The sequence below is a fragment of the Melospiza melodia genome, chromosome 10 (genome assembly GCF_035770615.1).
Source record: "Melospiza melodia melodia isolate bMelMel2 chromosome 10, bMelMel2.pri, whole genome shotgun sequence".
NCBI lineage: Eukaryota > Metazoa > Chordata > Aves > Passeriformes > Passerellidae > Melospiza > Melospiza melodia.
The window spans coordinates 18,714,372-18,738,580 of NC_086203.1; the positions used below are offsets into that span (position 1 = coordinate 18,714,372).

Here is a 24,209-nt window from a genome sequence, read left to right on the forward strand (position 1 = left end):
CTGTTTGCCTGAGCTGATCTTATATGAACACTTCTCTCAATATTAGCAGGTTACTTCTGAAAACACTAATCTTTCAGAAGCTCAGATCCTTTTACTTTCATTGTCCACTGTGATACCAAGAACTAGAAAATTCTTTCCTTCTAAAAGTTAAACAAGGGGAAAAGGAAGAAAACAAACAGCCCACATCACATAGCCAGAAAGGAAAATAATATTCAGAATCCTACCAAGAAAATAATCAAAAAGCCATCTGAGATCTACTGTCAGTACAAGCATATCTAAAGATTTCTGGATGACCACAGCTGCAGAAGCTTTTTCATTCCAAATGGACCATACTCCTATTTTAAACTCTGCTGCTGTTGTAAGCATGTTGGGTTTTTTTTTCCCCTCAACACAGACAGAAGAAGGCTGACAATCCATCTTTGCACATTCTACACTTTGAGTGTTTGGGTAAGAGCAATTGTGAGTTTAGGACTCTTACCATGTTAGGAAGAGGACATCCTGAAAAATGAAATCACAATTTGAGAAGTGTAAGTGGTTCTAGCCTTTTCTCCCCAGTTGTCTCTTAAGCAGAAAACCCAAAAATTATGCAAAACTATTTCAATAACTTCTCCATGCACTTCGTCACTATAGCAATAAATGCAAATCATTAACTGTTTCAGACTGGCTATTGTTATATCTATTGGCTATTCTGCTAATTACAACATTTTTGTGTTCCCCTTGGGTTTGCATCCACCTGGTGAAATTTCAATGCTGTTTTGAAGTGTATTTTCCTTTGCATTTCTTGTATATGGTGCCACTACACCAGGATCATAACTAGGCCCCTTTAGATCAATCAGAACTTAAGCAGTAGTTATGGTATACAAAGAATCATTTTTGAAGCAATCCTACCCAAGTTCCTCTTCAAACATCTCCAGTTAGAGCAAAGCATTTAAATTAGTAGCTAAGAGTACTAAAATTTTTCTAATCATTTCCATCCACTAGTGACTTATCAGAGTAAATTTTGCTTGGTTATAAAAGCCCATTAAAGCTGTCTAACTGAATATTGTTTTCAATGGCAACAAGGTAATTTTCTATAAAACTAGGAACTGGGGTGGTGGGCAGGAGGGAACGACACTTTAATTTTCTCTTTAATTCAATAAAATAGATGAAAATGAGAAGTGTTTTGACAGCAAGATAAATCTAACATTCATCAAACTATTTGTGCCAAATAAGTTGTATTAATTCTTTACACACCAAATACAGACTCCGTTCTTTCTACTTTCCCATTTTCTCTAACTTTGTTTTCCTGCCTTTGGGCACTACTTTCTACAGGCCCTGCAAATGGAACTCTCTACTCTTTCATCCATCTTGCTCACAGAAAATTCTGCTTCAATTTCCTTGAAATTAAAACAATGGTTTCCCCATAACAAAGAAAGAATATTAAAAACAATCATGAAGAATGGATTCAGTCAAGGGGGATGGGGTTGTGTGTATAGGATGTATCAGGTATTTGAGAGAGCTTCATTTTTGATACCATAAAGCCACTGGAAAATGAGTCTTAGGAGGTCACAAGTGCAAAGTCCAACTCAAAGCACAGAGATCTGGAAATCAGATCAGGACAATTGATATGCCTCTGAACAGTCCTGAAATCAGAATCCAAGAGGCAGATAGACACCAAAAGAAAAAACAAAAATGAAAAGCCTCCCAGCTTGCTACACAGTTTAGTTCTGTTTAGACACAGCATTTTGCTAACCTATGAGTTCTTTCAGCTTGACTCTGAATTTACTGCTCTGCCACTACACTCCTCTCTCCTCTCTGAACAGTCATAGGGCGTACAAAATGTGGCTGCTGCACAGAAACTGAAATGTCTGGCACATTGCACCTGAGACAATGCTGCACTTGAAATGTGGAACCCTTTGTGAAGAGAGCAGTGGACAGCTGCAGAGTGACAGCAAAGGGCAGCCTGGTGTCCAGAACAGTGCTTTGTGCCACGGGTGATCCTCCCTTCGCACGCACAGCACATCCACCAGAACAATGCCCTGGCAGCACAGCAAAGAGACCACACTGAAAGATCTGGCCCAGCCTGATTTGAAACAAGAAAAATCACAAAACAATAGAAAAACACAATTTCAAAGTAAAACTCTAACGGAGAAAAACAAAAATGTGAGAGTGAAATAACTGTAGTTATACCATTATTGTTGTAAAATTAAAAGCAGATTTACATTTCAAGAAATATCAAATATCAACATTGTAATAGAAAGAAAAATAAAGCTTTTTAGTCTTGTTCCAAGTATTTTGTGCTGTCTGCTTTTATTTGCTCTTTATGCAAACTAAGAACTGCCAAGAAGTCAATCATTTCACAACCCTTCTTTATAAACAAATTTGTTTAAACAAAAAAAGCAGATTGCAATAAATAACTACTATAATCACCCTTCCTCTCCATTTTTATTAGGCTTTCTATATTAATATGTGTATGCTGAACACATCAGTTATTCAGTTACAGTACAGACTTTACCTATTTTTCTAATCCATTTCCTCCATTGACAGGACTATGCTCACAATTCACAAAATTTCTTTGTAGACATTTACTTATTTCACAGTTCATTAACCTTCAAACAGCACACCTGCCAGCTTGCAGGTGTGTTATCTAAAGCAATGATACACTAAGTGCTAAAGCATGTTTGTGTCAGAAATGCTTATGAAATGAATGTTTTTCTCCTCTGAGCTACCCAGCTGAGTTGAATTTATTTGCATCAATTTATAATAAGTTTTTATCCTGATGCTAAGGGCAGTAGTTAAGCGCCAGTCACTGCAAATACACACAAAAAAGAATCAAGCTTTACTGCCTACCACTTCTTTAAGTATACAAATGGCCGTGTTTAATCTTTTTAAATAATTGAAAAGTATTATTCACTCTTTAACTTCTTTCCTTCTGCAGTAACACTACAAGGCTTCATTTAAAAATTAACATCTTTTAATTCCCTGCTTTTTCACCCAACGGGAAAACCTCATCAAGTGTCATATTCTTCCTTTTAACAGTTCTCTGTGGAGCACAGTGACATTTTCAGTTTTCTGCAGCTGGACTAGCCTTACATTGGCTCATTTTCATCTGACCTCAGGGTTTTCACATCATTAATAAAGAGATAATCAAAACAAAGGGTATATACATTAGGGTAGGAAAATTTTGCATAGTTTGGCACTATTATCATATATGACCTTAAAAATGGAACAAAATGAAATGCACATAGCAGAGGTGGTGAACCTTCTAAGGACTGCTTCCAAACATTTTTCCTACTGGCAGAAAACCATTTTCAGACCGCCCAACTCTGGCCACCGTGATAGTTACTGCTGTATGGGGTTTATTTCTCTTTGTTTCAGCTGTCAAAAAAAACTTCAAGTGATAGCTTTTTAAGTCAACTAAACATATTGAAATCAAAATAAAACACTGACATCACTGGGACAATAGAAACACCACTCAAAAAGAACACTGTGTTTAGATTCTAGGCTTGTTTACCAATGGTTTTAACTTCTTTCACATTATGTCACAAAGTGCCATTGCACCTGAAACCTGACCAAAAACCCATGAAGAAAATTCAAGTGCCCTCTTATTTCTGATGATCTGCTACATCACACATCAACCAACTAAATCTGCTAGTCATGCCTCAATAGTAGTCAGTATTCTTCAGGATGAAGATCATCATAACTCTGCTTACACTTCATTTCTTCCTGTTGAAACCAACTGTACAAGCTAGAGCTCCAACTTAAACTACACTTTTAAAGCAGTAAAATTTTTCTGAGCTAATTTTGCTAAGATATCATTAAAATTCCAAACATGAAATTATACTCCAAAAAAATCCATTCTACTCAATAACAAACACTGGTAGAATTTGCCAAGAAATAGAGTGAAACCAACGAACTTCCAGGGATACATGAACTAAAAAAAAAACTGTTACATGTTACTTATAAGCTTCATGCCCTACCACACCTGGCTTGTCAGAACCATGTAGGTAGGTGGAGGGCTGGCTATCAAGTGGAATCAGGACACTCCAGCAGAACCAGCACAGCATCCCAGGGGTTAATACTGCATCCAGTCCTGTTGCATGGCTGCATTCATGATCTGGGCATTGGGGTAGGGTGCAGCCTCAGCAAGTGTGCTGGTGGAAAAAATGTGGAAAGGGCAACTGATACACCAGAGGGTCATGCTGCTGTTCAGAGGGATTCTGACAAGCTGGAGAAATGTGCTGACATGAACCTCATGGAGAGAAAGGAAAGCTAAAGTCCTGAACCAGGAGAGAAACAATGCCAAGCACTCACACGTGCTGGAGTTCACTCAGCTGGAAATCAGCTTTGCAGGAAAGGACCTCGGGGTCCTGGTGGCCACGATGGTGAACACCAGCAATGTGGCCCTGCAGGGACACACTGAAAGCATCCTGGGCTCATTAGGGATTTAGGGAACTGATCCTTCTCCTCTATCAGTCACTGCTCAGCCCACACCTGAGATATCATGTCCAGCTCTGGTCATACTGAAGACAGCCCAGTGAAAGGCCATAAAGAAATTAAAGGATTAATCAAGGGCTTTATTAAAGCATTGGAGTACCTCTCATATCACAAAAGCCTGAGAGAGCTGAGCTGTTTAGCCTAGAAAAGTGAATGGGGCATCTCATCACTGTGTATAAACACCTGAAGGAAGGCTGTAAAGATGGAGCCAGACTCTTCAGTGCTGCCCAGTGAGAGGACAAGATGCAATGGACACAAACTGAAACCCAGGGGTTTCCCTATGAACATTGGAAACACTCACACTGACTCACATGGCCCAAAGAGGTTGTAGAGTCTCATGCCTTGAGATATTCAAGAGACATCTGGATATGGTCCTGGACAGCTGGCTCTAGGTGGCCCTGCTCAAGCAGAGGGGTTGGATCAGATGAGCTCCAGAGCTCCCTTCCCTTCAACTATGATGGGATTCTGTGAATCACATCCCGTTGGATCACATGCAGCTGGTTCAGCAAAACCTTAAGATAACCTGCAGAGTACCATTAAGCTAAATAATAATACAACACTTCTTATGAAATAACTGAGAGCCTGTGGAGGGTTTCTTTTATTACAGGATTTACTATGCTAATTTAATTACAACAAGGTGATTACAAAGTAATCCTATTTAGGCAGGAAGTTGACACTGCAACTCTGAACACCTTACTCAGCACAGGACTAGAACTGCCTTTCGGTGGTCATGCTCACCTCCAGAAAGAAGCACTTCAAGGCAAGTTATGAATATGTTTAAGGACACAAGATTGTACAAAAACTGTTCTACAAATAGACAGTGTAATAAATAGACACGTAGAAATAAAGGTGTCTGGCTTAATGCAGGCCAAAATGTTATTAGCTCTCCTCATCTGGGAATGACCAACAACAATAGCTTGGACAGTGCAACATTTCTTCCCTAATGACTTCCACCTGCTGGAGGGCTGCCATTTGCCCTGCATCTATCTCCTGCAGCTGCTTTCCCATCTGCTGCTAGAAGCAATTGGCCTCCCTTTAGATAAGACCTGAGGCCTGGAGATGGTTGATACAGTTGCTCTAAGCAACCAAAAATCTTTTCCCAGTTCCTAGAGACCCAGACCTGCTGTGTCTAGAAGCACTGCTGGACTGCTACCACAGCACAGTCTAAATCATGTAAAAGATTCAAGCTCAACAGCCTTGTGCAGAAACTGAGAAGAGGAATTAGATTCCTGCCAGAAGCCAATTGTTTCTCCACCAGGACTGCAGAATCCCTCATCAAGAACACTGTAATTCATTTTTGTACCACTGCCCATCAGCCAGCCAGATTGTAACACACTGAATGCAAACCACTGTGGTAAGGGAGTAAGAATTCCAATCAGTGGAGAACCAGCGGAATTTATCACCATCCTCAGCAGTATGACAGGTCATACAAGCCTTGCAAAACAGATTTGCACAGCCCAGGATTTAAAACACTCAATCTTTCCTACTCAAATGCTAGATTGAAATTGCTGGAGTCTTTATCCTTGTTCTGTTATGATTAATTTGTATTATACACATATGATAGTTGGCGCATAAAACACAAGCTGGAAATGCCAAATTTCATCTGAAAAAGGGGATAATCAGAATCTCAGAAATATTTACTTCCTATTTCCACAAGAAGGATGAGTCTATGCCATTTTTTTTCCTAACTGGACTTTTGAAACATTCTATCAAATTCCTGTATACCTTATAATAAATTTCTCTGAATAGAAACCATTTGCTCTGTATGACTAAATTCCACAGGTATTTGTTTCCTGAAAGAAACAAACACATTAAAAATAAAATCATGAAGTTTTAATAGCAATCAATCTAATCAGTATTGTGTGCTCCAAGCCTATGGAGTTTTTTAAAACACTAGGAAAATAGTTAATGGACATATTAAACACTGGATTTACATATTCCCTTAAATGTGACAACCACCTCAAATGGGTATTCCATTTTTATCCATATTTTATGGTCTGATTTTGTAGATACATAAATAATTAATACACTGGTCTGTTTTAAATTACTCATAGTTTAAAATAAATGTTGACTGCACTTGAAAAAAGTAACAAGAGATGAACAATATGCACCTTTCAACAGACCCCTTAAAAATACATCAATGGCTTCATCCTTCAGAACAGAAATACACAGAAGTAAGGGGCATCAACCAGAGCAACCAAAAGAGAAACTCATATGAGCAATCAGAGCAACCAAAAGAGAAACTCATGAGCAATCAGGTCATCATATCACAGCAATCAAGTCATTACGGTACACCGCCCTCCAGTGAAGCCAATGAGAATTAGACACAAACATTTTCTTAAAAGGCAATCATAAGCACTTAAAAAAAGTTCTAGAATGAGAGCTGGTGTACTACCAGAATTATATATACACCAAATACACTGGCATTTGAATTGTTTTAGATTATTCATTATTCTTTAACAACTTTCCTGCCACACAGACTTGAATCAAACACATCAAAACCTTGATACTGGCCATGAACTCCATATTTCTATTGCATATCATGATTAGGAAATACAATACCTCTGTCTGAAGTATGGCAGCTCTCTGTTCTTTGGCAGTAAGGGACTCTTTAAGCACTTCAATGTGTTGCTTGCAATCTGAATTCTGATTGCTAAGGGTTTCAAGCTTAGTTTGTAAGGCAAGAAGTTCTGATTCTTTCTTTGAGAGTTCTTGTTTCAGTTGATCAATCTGCAGTGGGGGGAAAAAAATTAGGTCATTAATTTTGTCTCCAATTCATAGCTCCACTGGAAATCTGAAAGGTGTGAATGACCACGATATGACAAATCAGACACCTGTGAATGCTGGAAGAGAATTAAGGTTCAGACTTTTTACAATCACACCTTCAATTGTGTTTCTTGCAATTTAATGCACTCTGTCTAAGAATGAATGCCTTGTTGTTGCAGAAGTTAAAAGGAAAATCTTAAAGATGATTTAGTCTATAAATTCACCACGGACCTCACTTAAGTTCAAAGGCACGTATCCCATGTGAGGCAAGTCTGGCAAGACAGCAAAAATGCACAGGAAAAAAAGTGTTCATAAAAGCATAAATTCAGTCCTTCCAACAGCATGATTCCCATGACTTATCATTGGCCAGAATGAATCAGGAATTTTTTAGGAGTCTGATAAAGAAAAACCAGCATCTTAGCAGAGGAAAACAGAAAAGTGGACTTTTAACCTTACTCCTCTTCATGCGAATTTGTTGCTGCCCACCATCCCCACCTCCTATTTTTCTCCCTGGCAGTTCACATGGAATTCTCAGGTAGTAGAAAAGCCAAGCCAAGAAGACTAACTTAAGAGAAGTCTGGGGAAAGCATTATACAAAATTCCACACAATGAAAGGGCTCCGAGATAATAAAAGCTTATCCCAGAGGAAACAGCAGAAACACAAGACTAAGACAGGGCTTCTGAATTTAAGTGAATTTAAGGTACATCAGTAAATGTCATGGAATTATGATTACTCTCCTCTTTCCACAATGATAAATAGAAATAATAGCCAAATAACACAAAATTATGGTGGATTTAGAATATAATAATCAGAGCAAAGCACTGGACTATATACAGAATGATGTGTATAGGTGAAAGGATGGTGAATTAGGTGGCACATAACTACTCCTAAATTCCTGTGGTGTAACACTGGTCACCAGCTGAATCCAGATGCATCACCTCATGAGGATTATTTGAAATAAAATGCCCCGGTGCATTTGCATAACTCAGAGAAATCACCTCCTTTATATGAAGAGCTCTTTTCCATGTCCCAACAGACACTTGAGATGCAAGAAATCTACAAGTGGTAGATGGAAGATGATTCAAAAATCCCCAGGGGAAAAAAAAGAATATCCACAGATCCGCAGGTTGATCCTACTCAACCACATTCCAAAGATCCACATACTAAAACATTTCATAAATTCAGTGTTCTATGGTACTGGAAATATTTGCTGCTGATCAAAATGCTTCTATTTTGTTTTACATTGCAAGGGCATACTTAAAAATTAAATTTAAGGCAGTGATTCTTCCCACTACAGTCTGTACGCATGTCTTAATATATTTATTCCTTATTTCTTTTTATAAATCTTTTTATAATATGTTTCCACCATTGCTTAAGGTGCTCAGATAGTCACCCATGAGCTACTGTATAGAATCAAGAATCTACCCTGGCACTAAAAATAAATCACCTTAAAGTCTGAAAAAATCAAAATGAAAAAAGAAGCATACAAAAACCAGACATGAGGAAAGAATGCAATTAAAAGCTGCTAGAGAAAGCTTTCTCTGGAAAGCAAACCACCTTCCTCCATCCTTTGCCAGAGCATGTAAGCAAGTATGGCAACCAAGAGAAAATGGATAGAAAATGAACAATGGGAAAATCTGTCTGCAAGACACAAAGACAAAATGTGGATCTGCAGCCAATCTGAATTACATCACAGGCTTTATACGAGATGCATGTGAACATCACAGATGCTTAATCTCTTCTAGAAACTCTTCCCCTTCTCTCCATGACACAACCCACACCCTGAGAAATAATAAAAAAAAAATTTAAAAGGCTTTGCTTTCATTGCAGGTGTGTTCTTTGTGTTTTAGAAACAGAATCTGTTTAGTGTAAAGTTCTGGCTACAAGATCTACAAATTGTCAGGAGTTTAAGAATGTGTTACAGCTCTCAAAAAAAATATTAAGAGTTAAAACACAAACCAAATGCACAGAGATTGTTGAATAAATATGCTGATGTCTTTTAAAAATAAATTATCATGGTGGAAATGTACTAAGATCTCAATTTTAAAAATTGCCACAAAAATAAACTCATAATAAAAACGTATAAAACTTATATTAAGAAGTTTTAGTCATGGGTATATTCACTTTTTTAAAGTTCTGCAGTATCTCAGAGTGTAAAAAAACTAATTAAAGGGAACATGAAATAGATTTTTGCCTCTAGCAGATATGCAAACCTTTTTGCTGTATCTGAAATGATGTGGAAGACCAACTGTCATGATTCAATGAAACCTCATGATCTCCTATAATACAACAAAACATTTTCATACTTTATAAGGACTAAAAAGAAGATAACCTACAAGTCTGGATGTAAGCGCTGTAGCACCAAAAACCTCCAAGTTTGTCCTCTGACCCTGACCTTCCCACTATCTCACATATTTCATGTGTGTAATTTGCCTGTCACCACTTTTTCAACATTGCCCAATATGATCTTGCTTCACCTCCTTTCCTGAAACCCTAATTCCTTTTTCTTCCTTCTCAATTTACGATTCTGTCACCTCCTGTAATTTCAGTTCTTTAGAACCCATTAATTTTCCATTTCCAGAAAACCATAATGGGTGTTCTTCTGTTATTTTTTCACACCAAATTCTTATGTGACATTATGCAGAGTAACCAGAAAACAAAGGGAGAAAAAAATCAAAGCTTTTCTTCTGAATTTTGCACATTAAAATTAATGGGCTAAATCTTTCAATAAATAATTCCATTAAATGAAACTATGCTCATTAACACATCATAGAATTTGTTCTGATGCAACAAATGACTTCTGCTTTTTGAAGTGAAGGATTTAAGTAAAGGAGTAGCAATGCAAATCATGTGCCTGCATACAGCCAACCCTACAAGTCTATCAGTAGATTCTACAAGTTATGATGGTAAAGGTCTGGTTTTAAAGTGATTGTTAAATTTCCAGGCCTACCTACACAAAAGTAAAATTCTGTAGTTCTTTCCTTTTTTTTTTTTTTTTTTTTTTTTTTTTTTTTTTTCCTGGAGGATCTCCCAGAACTTGCATGCTTCCTCCATCTAGTATGGAAAGCTCTTACATGCAGACATGAATCACAGAGCACCTTATTACTGCTTTGTCAACACTTAAAACTCATCTTACTGGTAATTTGCTGAAATTGCACTAATCCACTAGATTTTCATACCCAGTGGATAGCATAAGGGTTCTAATACTCAAAGGACTACTTAAATGCCAAGTGCAAACTCACACCTGAAAAAAAAAAAAAGAAAAAAAAAAGGCATCTGTGTTCATTTAAATATGTGGTTGACAGCCAAAGGATGAATCCTAGTAAGGGCAGAAAGTCTTCCAGAGCAGATATCATTATTAAAAGTACATATCATCCTATATGTTTTATTTATATTCTCAATTAAGATATTTGAAGGTGGAGATCTCTTGGCCCTATGAACTTTAAGATCTGTTTTAACAACTTCTGTATTATGTGAGTAATGACAAGTTTTCTCTCTTGGAAAACTGAGCAAGGAGAGGCCTTATCAAGTGGGCAAGAAAAAATATCTGAGCAAGTTTTCTTCCTCATTTTTACAACTTTTATTTAACTGCAAGTCACAATTAAAGTCTATATATTTGAAAGGAGTGAATAGTACTAAAAATAGTTAAGAAAAGAAACACTTCCAAACACTCTCTGCCACTCATGTAAATAAATGTTCAATATTTGCCTTCATCTAACACCTTCCCATTTATTTAAAACAACAACAGATTGAAAACAAGTTATACTTCAAGAATAAATTAAAACTATGTAGAACTTCAAGCACCTCAGAAGAATTTTGTACTGTTCTTTGCCATCAATCCTGTTTATCAGAATTTATCAAGGATCTCAGGTTCAACAGATCAGGTACAGCAAGATCTGTTTGCTGACAGCTCCACAAATACTTTTCTACCTTGAAATGTTCTCAGATGAGTGATAAAAATAGCATCTTCTGCTGTAAATCTTAATTTTAAGTGGAAGAAAAAGACTAGTGAAAGAAAACAGACAAAGTTTCATCAGAACATGGCATTTATCAAAGATCAGAAGGCTGTGACAAAACAATGCATATTTTCTCATTCATCTGCTTTCTGTGCTACAGAAATATACTGAAGCTTTTCCTCACAAAAACATCAGGAGAGGGTTAAGGTTCTAGGCTTTCTACCTTATTTTTATATCAACAGGTTTTTGACATCCATTGGGAGTTTTGCTGTAAGTCACTAAAACTGAATTGCTTTGAAATTAATAACGTTTAGGTTAGCAAAATAATTTTCCTGATGACAATGCTACTTTAGGAGTTTTAGTTATTTTTCAGTAGCTTAAGAGCTACTTTTGTCCAAAAGAATACATATGTTCTTTGATCATTATTTTTTCTTAATAAATCTGGATTAATTCCACATGGGCACTAACACTTTCATTTCTTCTGTAGCAAAAACCCTCAAACAATGAACAAGCAATAATATTTTGTGAGTTTGAAACCAGGAAATGTGTCACATCACTTCATATTTACTACCTGCCTGGGGCACTCCTAATAGTCTATGTACAGTAATTTGAAGTCATTAAATTGCTAGTCTTGAAAATATAAGCAGAGTAGAATTTGGTAGCACCTATGAAACAAAAGTCCTTATTGCAAAATGACATCAAAAGCTAAAATCAGATAATTTTCATTTATCCAAAATGTTTCACTCCTTCACCTCTACTGATTATTATACAGTAGAGATTTAGCAAAAGGAGACATCCAGCTTCTTGCACTGGAAATGGTCACATTAAAACTTTTCTTTCCATTATTTAAACAGTCTTAATCTCTTTTATAAATAGATCCTACCTTATTTTTCATGAACTTTGAGTGACTCTTGTAAACTTCTATTTGTTTGATTTCTTCTTCTCTGTCCTCTGTATTCAGAACTCCATTTGTCTTTAACATCTGTATTTCATCTTCCAGATCTCTTATATTGCGCTCAAGTGAAGCTATTTTTGTATCCTAAGTTACAAAAAAAGAAAGTATTGAAAATTATATGAGACATATTAAAGAGTAAAAGAAGCATATCTATACCTGAGTGAGTATCAAGTAATGAGACAGCAAAAATAGATGGTACAAATAGAGAATCCACATAAACCAGAAATAATTCTATCCGTTTTAGCCTAAAGAAACGCAGAATTCAGACCGGATCTCTTCCACCATAGTTGTACAGCCCATAGAGAATACATTCTGGTCGAAATTCCAATTAATTCCCACACAGAGAAGAAGGGAGAATAGCAGATGCCCTATTTTTCCACACATGTATGACAACACACCTTGTTATCATTAGTAACCACCTAGGCCTGGCTGCTCTCCCAAGCCCTCAAACACCAAGCTGAGCCTGGAGAGTCCAGCCCAGGTCTCACCAAGGCAGAGCCATCGTGTGCTCAGCCTCAGGCTCAGGGTCCCTTCTCTCTGGGGCTCTGCCTGCTCTCAAGAGGGAGAAAGGTTGTGGCCTCAGATATTTTTCCTTGACTAATCCGGCCACATCACTAAGAGGGGATTTAGCACTTTTTATTGTGAGTCCGAAGATAAACAAAACGACAACCACGAAAAATTTCTACATCCCGGCCAACAGCTGCCATGTGTGCCAGCACTGCCAGCACCACACTGGAAAACAGTGATAATTTTTTGTTATTTCCAGTCATTTGGGAATTGGCTAAGTCCCTTTTGTGAGAGTTAGAAAGATTACAAAAGTGATTACACAAACTTGTCACAAATTTCTGTTTGAAAGAACATTGCAGAATTACTCATTAGGAAATCTGTTCAACAACATAAAGGATGAACCACCCATAAAATATTAGAGACCGTAAAATATTAGTACCACTGAGATCAATATTCAATTTATAAAATAAAATTAAATTTAATTTTTTTTAAACCCACACTAAAACCACCTTGATTCACTAAGACCAGGTTATTAAGTTAGAAAGCTAATTTGGGAAAAAATACAAATGGAATTGATCCTTTAACAGGGACAAGCTAAGCTCAAATCACTGCAACTTTGTTTCTGTTGCTTTCTTTAGATTGCCTTAAAACAAGCAAAAACCCCAATTCCTGTAATAACGTCCTTCATAACAAAGCTAGGCACATGTAGCACTTTAAGATACAGAAGAATCTGGATGAAGTTCCAAAAAGCATCTGAATTTTTGGTACTGAAGTGAAAAAGAATCTCAGATTATTTTTGAAGACCACTCTTATAAATCCATATAGAATGATAGCTAAGGACTAAGCAATGTCATTTAGATAGCCCACTGTCATTCCTCTAACATTTTTGCTTTTATCTTTATAGTCAACAATAAATCTCAAACTGAGAGAAGTTTTTTTTTATTTCTTTATTCCAACAAAATTAATTTTAAAATTGATTTCAATTCTAAAACAGGAAGTATTGATATAGAATGAAAAAAGGGAAGAATTCTCATTGAATCTTATCATTTAAAGAAGTTGCACAAAAAGAAAAATACTGCATGAAAAGATACAGAACTCTTTAAAAGTTCTCCAGACTTAAACACAACACAAAAATAATTGTAGATCTCACAGATACTACAAACAAATTCAGCCTGCTCCATTAGACTTCATTTCAGAAATATTTTCATCCTATTTTTGAAGATAAAAGCAAAACCTAAGCTTCACTACACTTTGAAATGATTTTGCAATGAAATATATTAATACTTACATGACCTGCTGTGACATGACATCTGGGAATAGTCTTCATCAAATCTGCCCAGCTAAATCTATAAGAGTCTGCTTTTTTGTACTGCCTTTGTATTTTACGCGTTTGCAAATATAATGTGGCAGAAACAATTTTAGCACAGCCTACTACACTCTTTAGAAGGTTTATACATCACAGAAGAAAATTTAAGCTTTATGAGAAATATCTAAAATAACTTGTGGAAGCATTTTCTGTACTTCTGCTTCATGATAAAATTGAAATCTCTGAGGAAACTTTATTTTTAATCAATCTTTGCATACTATGATTAGAGATGTGTAAAAGCTATTTTCCTATGTCTTGAAAAATTGTGACTAAATTCCGCATTAGCTTTTTATTGAAACAGAAGCCAGAAATTTCACAAGTTTTGTCAAACTCAAAGGTACTGTTCCCTACTGCATGCTGGCTTGCCCAGGAAACTATAGAGGTTGGACAGCTGCTGGAAAGTGAAAAATGTCATAGGTCAAAAATAAAACAGAGAGCCCAGAGCCCCCAGTGGTACTGCCACAAGGGAGCTGGGCTGCCTTGCAGAATGCACAGAAAGTTAGGTAGCTTTATATTTGCCAAAAGTTCTGACACATTCCCATAAAACCTCCTGATTCAGCTGAATCAGCATTTTCCCACAGAAAATTTCAACAGGAAAACTTTCAGTCTTGTTGGGCACAGGGTCCAGCAAGCTTTCAGAAACTGAAATGGAAACAGATGCAATATTTTCTTCAAACCTCTAAGATTTATCCCCATTAGCAACATGCTAAAAAAATACATAGGTCTGTCTTGAATCACAACAAAGATTCCTTCGCAATATTTAGGAAGTAGCTTAGTATTAAATGGTACTAATAACATCTTCTGAGTTCTAAAACAATACAGCATTTGTTCAGATTTTTTTCAGTCAGGCCCTCTAAAACTGTTAAAAGACATAAGATTATGTAGCAGGATTTGTGACAGAGATCAGGGCACTCATCCTAATCTATCCCCTCCTTCCAGCAATAACCAATACTTCTTCCTTATCTCCTTTATTAGAATAGTGTTGCAGATACTCTGTGAGAGGTTAGGGCTATTCAGGTTTCTGCTGGCTGGACCTAGCAGAAACCTACCTCTTTTGGAATGTGAAAAAACCCAATATGTCCTGATGCTGAAGAAAACAATATTTCACAATGGAAGAAGTCTAACAAGTGAGATTCCACAACGATGTTTCAAGAATGATATCAGTGCTTACAAGACTCCTATAGTACATTTCCTGAAAACTGAGGGGCAGGAAAAGGGAAAGTATTTGTAAATAACCACAGAATCACAGAATATTCTGAGTTGGAAGGGACCCACAAGGATCAACAAGTCCAATCCTATATAACACAGCATTCCAGGCTGTCTTATTCTGAAAGGAAAAGTAATGAAATGCTACTCCTCATCATTTCAGATACATGATAAATTTAAATTATGTCTGCAAAATTTTGCTTGTAGGGCATTCAACAAGCAATCAGAAGGAAATATATGAAACTTCACATTTAATAAAGCTTGAATTTAAACACATTTATGTGCATGGACTGTCAGCAGACCATACACAATTACCCTTACTGTATGAATTTCTACCTTGTCAATTTAAAGCAGAGAATATTCAGGTTTGTCTTTGAAGATAAGGGAAGTGAAAGTTCATGCAATCTTAACAATAGAGCATGTTGCACTGCAAACACACACACACACTTCTCTAGAACCAAACCCATACCTGAAATATCACAGCTGGATCAATACATAAAGATGGCTCTTTCTGCAAGTAAGGTACACCACAAATATTTTCATTTTACTTTACAGCTTACATTTATAAAGACTTTATAGCTGCTAGACTCCACATGTCTTTCAATATCCTATCCTTAAGGTGAGTTCTAGGCCATATTTGTAGGCAATTTCTGATCTTCTCTCTCAGTACTATCACTGTTTGAGCGATGATAGAATTAGACCTTAGCAACATGTAATGGCTGGGTTGGAAGCAGCATTTAAAGGTCATTTAATCCAACCCCCTGCCATGGGCAGAGACACCTTCCACTATCCCAGGCTGCTCCAAGTCCCATCCAATCTGGGCAGGAACACCTTCAGGGAAAGGACATCCACAGCTTCTCTGGGCAACCTGTGCCAGGGCCCCACCTTATTCATCATAAAATTCTGTTTCTTCATATGTCCAGTCTAAATTTCTCCTAGTTCAAGGTCAGGGCATAGGATGTGGATTTTCCATCTTTTTTGTTTGCTTTTTTTTTTTTATTTTGCATGAATATACAGGAGATAAACACTGGTGAACACGACAGCAGTTATGCAGAAATGCAATTGCTGTAAGAATAAGTAACTACTTGCAAAGCTTTAGAGACAAACGAAGATGACAGGACAAGACAGATAGTGCAGAAGATGTCTGAGACAAACAAACACAAGAGAGGACAGGCAGGAGAAATGGGTATCCTTGACTGCATGAAAGGGAATACAGACTGGGAAAAGGGACAGCAAGAATTCAGCAATGGCAAGGGACAGAAGAAAACCACAGAGAATAGAAGGATTTATGAAGGAGCGAAAGTTGTATCCTGGCAGAGCCTGGGGGAGCCATGGAAGGCACTCAGACAAAAAAAAGTGGTGAGGGGCTGGGAGGGGCTGGGTGTGGTGAAAAGAAATGTAAACTGCTCGGAGTCTCTGCATGGGGGAGTGGATGGCCTGAGACTGCCACATTACAGCTAATCCTCTCCCTCCTTCCACCCTCAACATTGCAGGGAAACAATTCCTTCAGTGCTTGATCATTCAAAACAAATGTTCCAAATTTTTTCAAAACAAATGCTCTCTGGATTAAGACAATTTAAATTTACTTGAAAACATTCCAAATCTGGAACTTGTAATGAAAACTGCTGTTTAATCATGTGGATTTCAACATCTTATATTTGTCCCTTTTTCTTTTCAATATTAGGCCTATTTTAGACAGGGGCAGCCCCAAAGGGGTGCGTGCTCATAGGGACAGAAAGAACTGCGTGCCTCAGAGGCAAAAAGCAGCTTTGCATCAGGACTCCAGCAACAGGACTGCAGCCTCACTCACAACAAACGAAAGCTCTACTATGAAGATCTGATTTTTATAAAGTGGAATATTGCAGCACACCCACCTCCCCTGGGAGTCAAACAGAAAACATTTCAGTGTCTCCAGGGACAGACACTGTCAGGAGCAGCGACAGTCACCACATGTGTCACTCATGTGTCCTGTACCCCCCATCCCTGATCTTTTCACACTTTTGGTACAGGAAGAGGAACTGAAAATTAACTTCAACATGTCCTTTACATTGTTATATAACCCACATGAAAGATTATACATTATTCTAACACATTGCTTTTGTATTCCAGAACTTTTAAATTTATAATTCTGAATATTAATAGTAAAACCAAGTTTCTCAGCCAGTATCTTACTTTCCTATTTACTTAGGGTAGTGAGTTACTGCAAAAACATAGATCTCATACAAAGAGTACTGAACTGATGTCCAAAGCAAATATATATCCAAAAATGGAATTCTGTAATCAATATGTCTTCTTTGTCACCCATATAATCCAAACTAATTATTATCTATTGAAAGACAGATACTGTATTGCTAAAGTCCTACTGTTGTTTTAACTGTGTGTTTATCACAATGTTCAGACATGCTGAACTCATTTGCTCACAACAGAAGTCACTGGTAAAATGAGGCCTTTAATTTGCACTTCCTTTTAAGAAGGAAATGAAAGACCATCATTAATGAATTTCAGACAGCATTGCCAACTCACAAATTATCTCAAGTCTCATGGTATTTCTCTTAAAGATGAACAATCCAGACTCACAGAATTATGCAAAAGTAACACTTTTAACTTTTTTAATTATGACTTTTATTCATTGTTATTGTGGAGGGGAAAGCCACAACACTTTAGTAATATTATATAACAAAAAGAATAAACTATGGTCAGGACTAAGAGAGCTGTTTCATCAAATTTTGTCATACCTGCTGATGCAACTAATATCTTCCTTAGGTTGGCAGTAAAATTATGGCCTAATAATAATCAACAGAAGAACTGGTTTAAAGGTTTGAGGAAGAAAACATTTTACATTAGCCATTTTATTCCATGTACTTTGGATCTCCCACACACACCCCCTAGTCTTTTTAAAAAGCAATATTCTGTTCTCATTTTTCAGCAATGCTACACTTGATTTTTTTTAATCAATTTTATTTAGAAAACAGACCAGGAGAAGTAAGTACTAATTACTCCTAGCTACATAACAAAATTAATTGACATGATAAAGAAAACATTCAGTAACTAATGAGTAAAAGTCATAAATCAACACTTGCTAGGCAGCTGTCAGAGCTGCTTGTTCACTCCCCCTCAGTGGGATGGGCGAGAGAACCAGAGAGCAGAAGTGAGAAAACCCATTGTTTGAGATAAAGCTGCTGCAATATGTAAGGCAAAGCTGTGCATGCAAGCAAAGCAACACATGGAATTCATGCACTGCTTCCCATGGGCAGGAAGATGCCTGGCGTTTTGAGGAGAGCTCATCAGGCACTAGAGTTATTTGGGAGCACAAATGCCTGACTCTGAAGGTCCTCCCTCTCTTCAGTTTGTGGAGGCTGAGCGTGACACGACAGTATGGATTATCCCTGTGGTGAATTTGGGTCAGCTGTCCTCACTGTGCTCCCTCCCAGCCTCTCCCTACTTGCAGGGCGGGAGCAGAGTGAGAAACTGGGAAAGCTTTGACTCTGTGTAAGCCCTGTTGGACAACAGCTAAACATCAGCATGTTACCAACACTGTTTTCAGTCTGAATTTCAAAACACAGGACCAGACAGGTTGCTATGGGGAAAACTAACTCCATCCCAGCTACACCCAGCACATGAGTTCACACTGCAGAAATTACATACAGGGAAAGATGCAAAGACCATACCTTCATCTCGATGACTGTTTGCAGAGCCTTCGTCTTCGCTGGCTCAGGCTGAAGTTGGGTTCTTCTGTGCAGTTCCTGTGGAGGGACACGATAGAAATAAGCTTGACGACTCATCTTTATTTTAACCACCCACATGAACTCATTGCAACAAAATAAAAGTCTGATGGCAAGAAGCAGGTAACTGCAAGTGCTACAGGTGCTGCCCTGGCTGTATCCCCTCTGCCACCACTGCACTCCCTGTCTTGTGTTACAGCCAACTCTGACAGCACATGCGCTATTTCTGAAACCCCTTATCAATAATTAACGGCAGGCGTGACAACCCAGCAAGGAATTTCTTAGTCCAGATACAATGCTGCTGTTGCTGCTTAAACAACAAAACTTTATTTAATTCTGTTACTGCTTCAAACACTGGTAAGTGTTAAATTTTTTACTGCAGTTTCTTCCTAATTTTTCTTCTATTGTCTGAAATAAGCAATTTAAACGCATTATATTCAAATTTGACATTTTAAGGATAATAATTATGTAGTGGGCTGACGCAGCACACGCTACAGTAGCATTAACATTTCAGTTTTCACATTTTCCTACTGGTTTTTATGCATCTTAATCCACAGGCAAAAGAAAAATGGATTGCATTGGTTAGGACACAGTTAACAGTACCAATCCATACTGGTCTTAATAAAAACAATAATTAAAAAAAACCCACAGGAGTATGAAGACAGCATGAAACCAGAGTTGCATCTTGGTATGACACATCGTGATAAAAAACTCACATAACTACCTGGAAAAAATGTAGTCAAGATGTGACAAAACACTTTCATTTGAGAATTTGGTGATGCTTATTCCCTTCCCATAGACCATCTGAGAAGTTTATTAATAAAAAAACCTGAAACAGGACAGATATTGTCCAATTTCTGCTCCTTTGGAGCAGAATGTGCCCTAAGTCCTTCTGCTCTAAAAGATGGAGTGCCATCCATGATGTCTTTATGTCCTAGTTCCTTCTCTTTCAGTGCTTCACAGACTCCTGAACTAACCTTGTAGCCAAGAAAAAGATGCTTATCCTTTAGGCCAAGGAGCCAAGGTCTTGCATCCCTTATAACCCACAAGTTTAAAAGTCATTTTTTTGTATCACAAACTATCAATTAGTTTCTTCTTCTATGTAGCAACAAACATATGGCTTATTCATAACTGTGAGAAACAACTGCTCTCAAAGACTAATTACTGTAGGTTATTAAACTGAAGCCTACTGCTAATAAACATCTTTATAAAATACATTTAAAAATGTGCAGCTTAATGTACTAAAATAACTGCAAGAGACATATTAGTATACTCAACACTAAGTCTGAACAGTTTTTTATTACATTAAATATACTGCAGGTACATATACATATATTTAAACTACCTTTAACAGATAACAATCAGCTTATAATTTTGCCTTTATGCATTTTTCAAATGCTTTGGCATTAATGAAATTCTTTCTGCATTTATGAAATAGCATATCTGATTGGACCTTTTTCCTTGTGGTTTTTGTAATTTAAATGCAACTCTCCATATTATAAAAAGAAAGAAATCTTTGCAAATCACCTATGCAAGGAATCACTCAATTGCCACCAGGTGTTTTTCTTAGATGAAATAAGTACCTTCACTGCACAAATGTTTTAAAAAATAAGAGTACGTAATGAATTTGTCATACAGTTACACAAAAGAATAGTTGGCCAGTCATACCACTATCAGATCAGCAAAAATTACAGCTAATTCTAAGACCAGACTTTGCTCCCCAGGGCCATATAAACTGAGCTGGAATATAAACAGGATTCCACACATTGCCCAGGGAGACAAACCAGAGTTTCCACCCCCTTAGCCAGAGATGTATAGACTGCCAAAGATGCGTACTCCGAGATGTCTATCATAGCATGAAGCCTTGCCTCATAATGCTTTTCCTGTTTGCTTTATGAATCAATCTGATGCTGGCTGACTTAAAAGCTTTTCTTCTCTATCCCTGATGGTAAAATGAAGCAGACTTTAGGATTCTGGAGAAGATCAGAAAATGACTCCCACTTTATTATTTTGTGTGGGTTTTCTTCCAATCAGATTCAAATGTTTGGAGACTCCCACAAGGCTCAGTTCTTGAATTTATGTTGTTCTATGTATGTGTTTTTTCATTTGGGGTGCCTGATTCAGGGATATACTTTTGGGGTACTAATTTAAGGATACACTTTATGTGCATGATACCTTACCCTGATTGTTTTACTCTCTGAGGTCGTCTGGAGGCTTTCAAATTTGCCTGAACAGCTAAGCAAGAGATATTCTAGACATTTCAGAAAGTCCTCATAGCCTAAGGAAACCAGGTTTTTATCCATTACATCATTTCTGGAATTATGTCTATTTCTTGTTTTCAATTCTTTTAATAAAAAGCCCAGAGAGACAAATAAGAAAATGTGGGGGGAAAAACATCAAAAACTTACTAGGGATAGTTTATTTTAACCTAAACTGTATTGAAGGGAACTCTTGATTCTTATATCCATGAAAAAAATCTTGTGTCATCATTTCTGCAACAATCAAAGCCTATACTAAAAATATCTCAGAGATGCAATCATTTATAAAATTAGATTTTCTTTATACCCCTCTGTATGACACCTGATTCTGAGTAACCACTTTGCACATGCAAATTAATTATAATTAATTATAACTAATGTGTAACCAAATGCCCACACCTTGTATTTCCTGATGATGCTTAGTTGTCAAGGTGATTAATGCACCCACTCAAAACTAGCAGGTAATCAGGTCTCCTTCACATTAAATTTAGTTTAATAGTCTTTGCTTTCAAACTAAAATGAGCTTGAATCCAAACTTGGTCATTGCTTTCTCCTTCCACAAGATTAGGTTAGCATCTTGTATTGGCCTCAGAAATAACTTTAGCACACAATCTTAACGCTAACTTAAACACCAAAAAAAAAAAAAATCCAAAGGGGAGACAGATTATAAATGTAATCTTAAAATACTGGTGGAATATGAATTCTACCCTTTTATTCAGAATTTGGTAAGAAGATATTGCAAAATTTTGTCATAAATCACTGGTGCTGAAAATCCTCACTACCTAGCATAATCTGAAATTTATACTAGTTACCCAAATAAATCTGTGGATTTATCCCACCTTTATTAAAAGACACTTCATCCCTTGGCTGCAGAAAAGTCAAGGTGCTGCAAACTGATCTTTCTTTACTCTGTTTCTGAAGTATTTTATTAATGTTCCCAAGACATCAGTGACTGTGTTGTTGTCATTCAATGACACCAACACTGTCAATGTAGCTCAAGGTTTTACATTTATTTACACAAAACTGTGTAAAAAATGACACAAAGTGCTAGAAAGGAAATTTAAAAAACAGAAAAATATGCAATTTAGAGATGGTGTGAAACTGTGCCTGCATTGGAAGAAGAAAGAAAAATTATTAAAGAAGGCATTATAAAAACTGGCAGGAGCAACCACTGTGTGAGGAAAGGCAGCTTTTTGCCTTCACAGACAAAATGTACAAATCTGCAAATCACAGCAGACAATGGCATAAGAGCTGCTACTTCTCTCAAACACCTCCGAGCACACTGGTTCCATTCCTCTGGAAAAGAAAGCCTTGGTAGTTCTTCTACAGGATCAGCTTGTCTGAACTTTAAAATTTAGATCAGCAGTATTTCAATATTTCAACCAATCATTTAGATAAAAGCACAGCACTTACCACAAGTGTCTAAACAGTAGTGTTTCTTTAGCCAAAAATACCATTAGAAATACTGATCAAATTCAATTTAACCAGAATACTAGAAAAATAGAACATACAGGAATCGATTCCTTCTTAACATACAGACCTATCTGCTGCTTTCTAACTCTTCACACCCACCCCCAGCCAAAACAGCCTCACAGTAATTAAAATTAAAGTAGATTTACGAGATCCTGATCAAACTCTTTGTCTTTCTGGAAACCATAAACTGACGACACAAAATTCCCAGGTCTGTCTCCAGTGTGCAGGAAAAAGGACCCCTTTTATTGGAAAGGATTCTAAAAACCATGTTACCATTAATTCTCTTTTAAAAATTCACCATTGTAGGTATTTGAACTCTGGGAGAACCTGTTAAAGAAGTTTTGTCAAATTCCAACAAATTTTATAGCTTGAAGAAATGAAAATGTGTATATAAGAATGTGAAATGAAAAATCAGAGGAAATATGAAGAGCTGATAGCTACAAAAGTTCTGCAGAGATTTTTCTTTGTAAATTAGGGGCACTAAAATTTTTTAAATTCTCAGAGTTAAGCAAAATACTCAGATGCATGGTTAATTCTATCTCCATATTTTGTTTTAAATAAACAGATATGAATTTTGATGAATATGAAAGAAACTACATTAATCAGGGACCACCACCAAACTATAAAACAAAGGTCAGAAGTACATCATGACAGACAAGTCCAGCAATAATCTCAGTGACCTCTGTACTGCTCTTGAACAACGGGTCTAACACCATCCCTGGCCTACATTCTAAAACTTGGAGATGTAAAGAAGAGTATGAGGGAGAAAGGAAAAGTTTTTACACCAGTTGAAAACCCACATTGAATCACGAGCCAAAGTATTTCTTTGCAACTATCAGACTTCCATTTATTCCTGAACTCATGCATGTAAGAGGGGCTTATGAAGTTTTACTAACATACCTAAGGACAGACTATGAGGAAAAATAATCTGAGATTTAAGAAATTCAGCTTTTCTTTGACCTGTATGTCAAAAACACCTTAAGCAACCACATGCGTTGTCATACTGGAAGTTTGTCCTCTGGCAAGAGACCACATACAAAAAGTTTCAAGTGAAAACAAGGTTTGTATATGGAGCTTGAAATGCATGTGGGACAATTTAGTTTGTAATTGAAAGCACACAGAGTGTTTTCTGAAAGGAGCTACTGAAACTCCACTTTTACCAGAATTCTTGAAAATTTATTTCTTTTCTTTGTAGAAGGAATAAAACTCCTAGGGGATCATTTCTGTTTTGCACAGTACCATTAATCTCTTGTCCTCTTACCAAAATTACTTCCCCAATTTTAGAAAAAGGGAAGAGTTATTGCTTTACACATATTTTCAGAACAAGAAACTTTGACAATAAACAATTTTCTCCCTTTTCACCATTTTCTTTAAGAAGGCATACCAAAATGCTTGAGTGTCTGCAGTAAAGGAAGGCCATATATTTGTTTTCAGGTGTAGTCCATTAGAATCAGTAAACAGACGTTCCAACTGCTGCTTACACTTCCGCAAAGCAAATATACTCTAGAAACATCTTGGCTGAA

The 24,209-nt window shown here is 36.9% G+C and overlaps 1 protein-coding gene across 10 annotated transcripts in view; it reads right to left on the reverse strand.

Annotated features, from left to right (window-relative positions):
• Window positions 1-24,209, reverse strand: part of ERC2 (ELKS/RAB6-interacting/CAST family member 2) — a 401,773-nt gene that overhangs the window by 302,227 nt on the left and 75,337 nt on the right. For all 10 annotated transcript variants that reach the window (XR_010028823.1, XR_010028829.1, XR_010028825.1 and 7 more), the window contains exons 4-6: window positions 18,902-18,976; window positions 12,083-12,238; window positions 7,039-7,206 (exon numbers count right to left, since the gene is read on the reverse strand). Coding sequence is in view for 1 of the 10 variants with exons in the window: in XM_063164669.1 (XP_063020739.1) it covers window positions 7,039-7,206; window positions 12,083-12,238; window positions 18,902-18,976 (399 nt within the window). In the remaining 9 variants the exon portion in view is untranslated. The remainder of the gene's footprint in view (window positions 1-7,038; window positions 7,207-12,082; window positions 12,239-18,901; window positions 18,977-24,209) is intronic.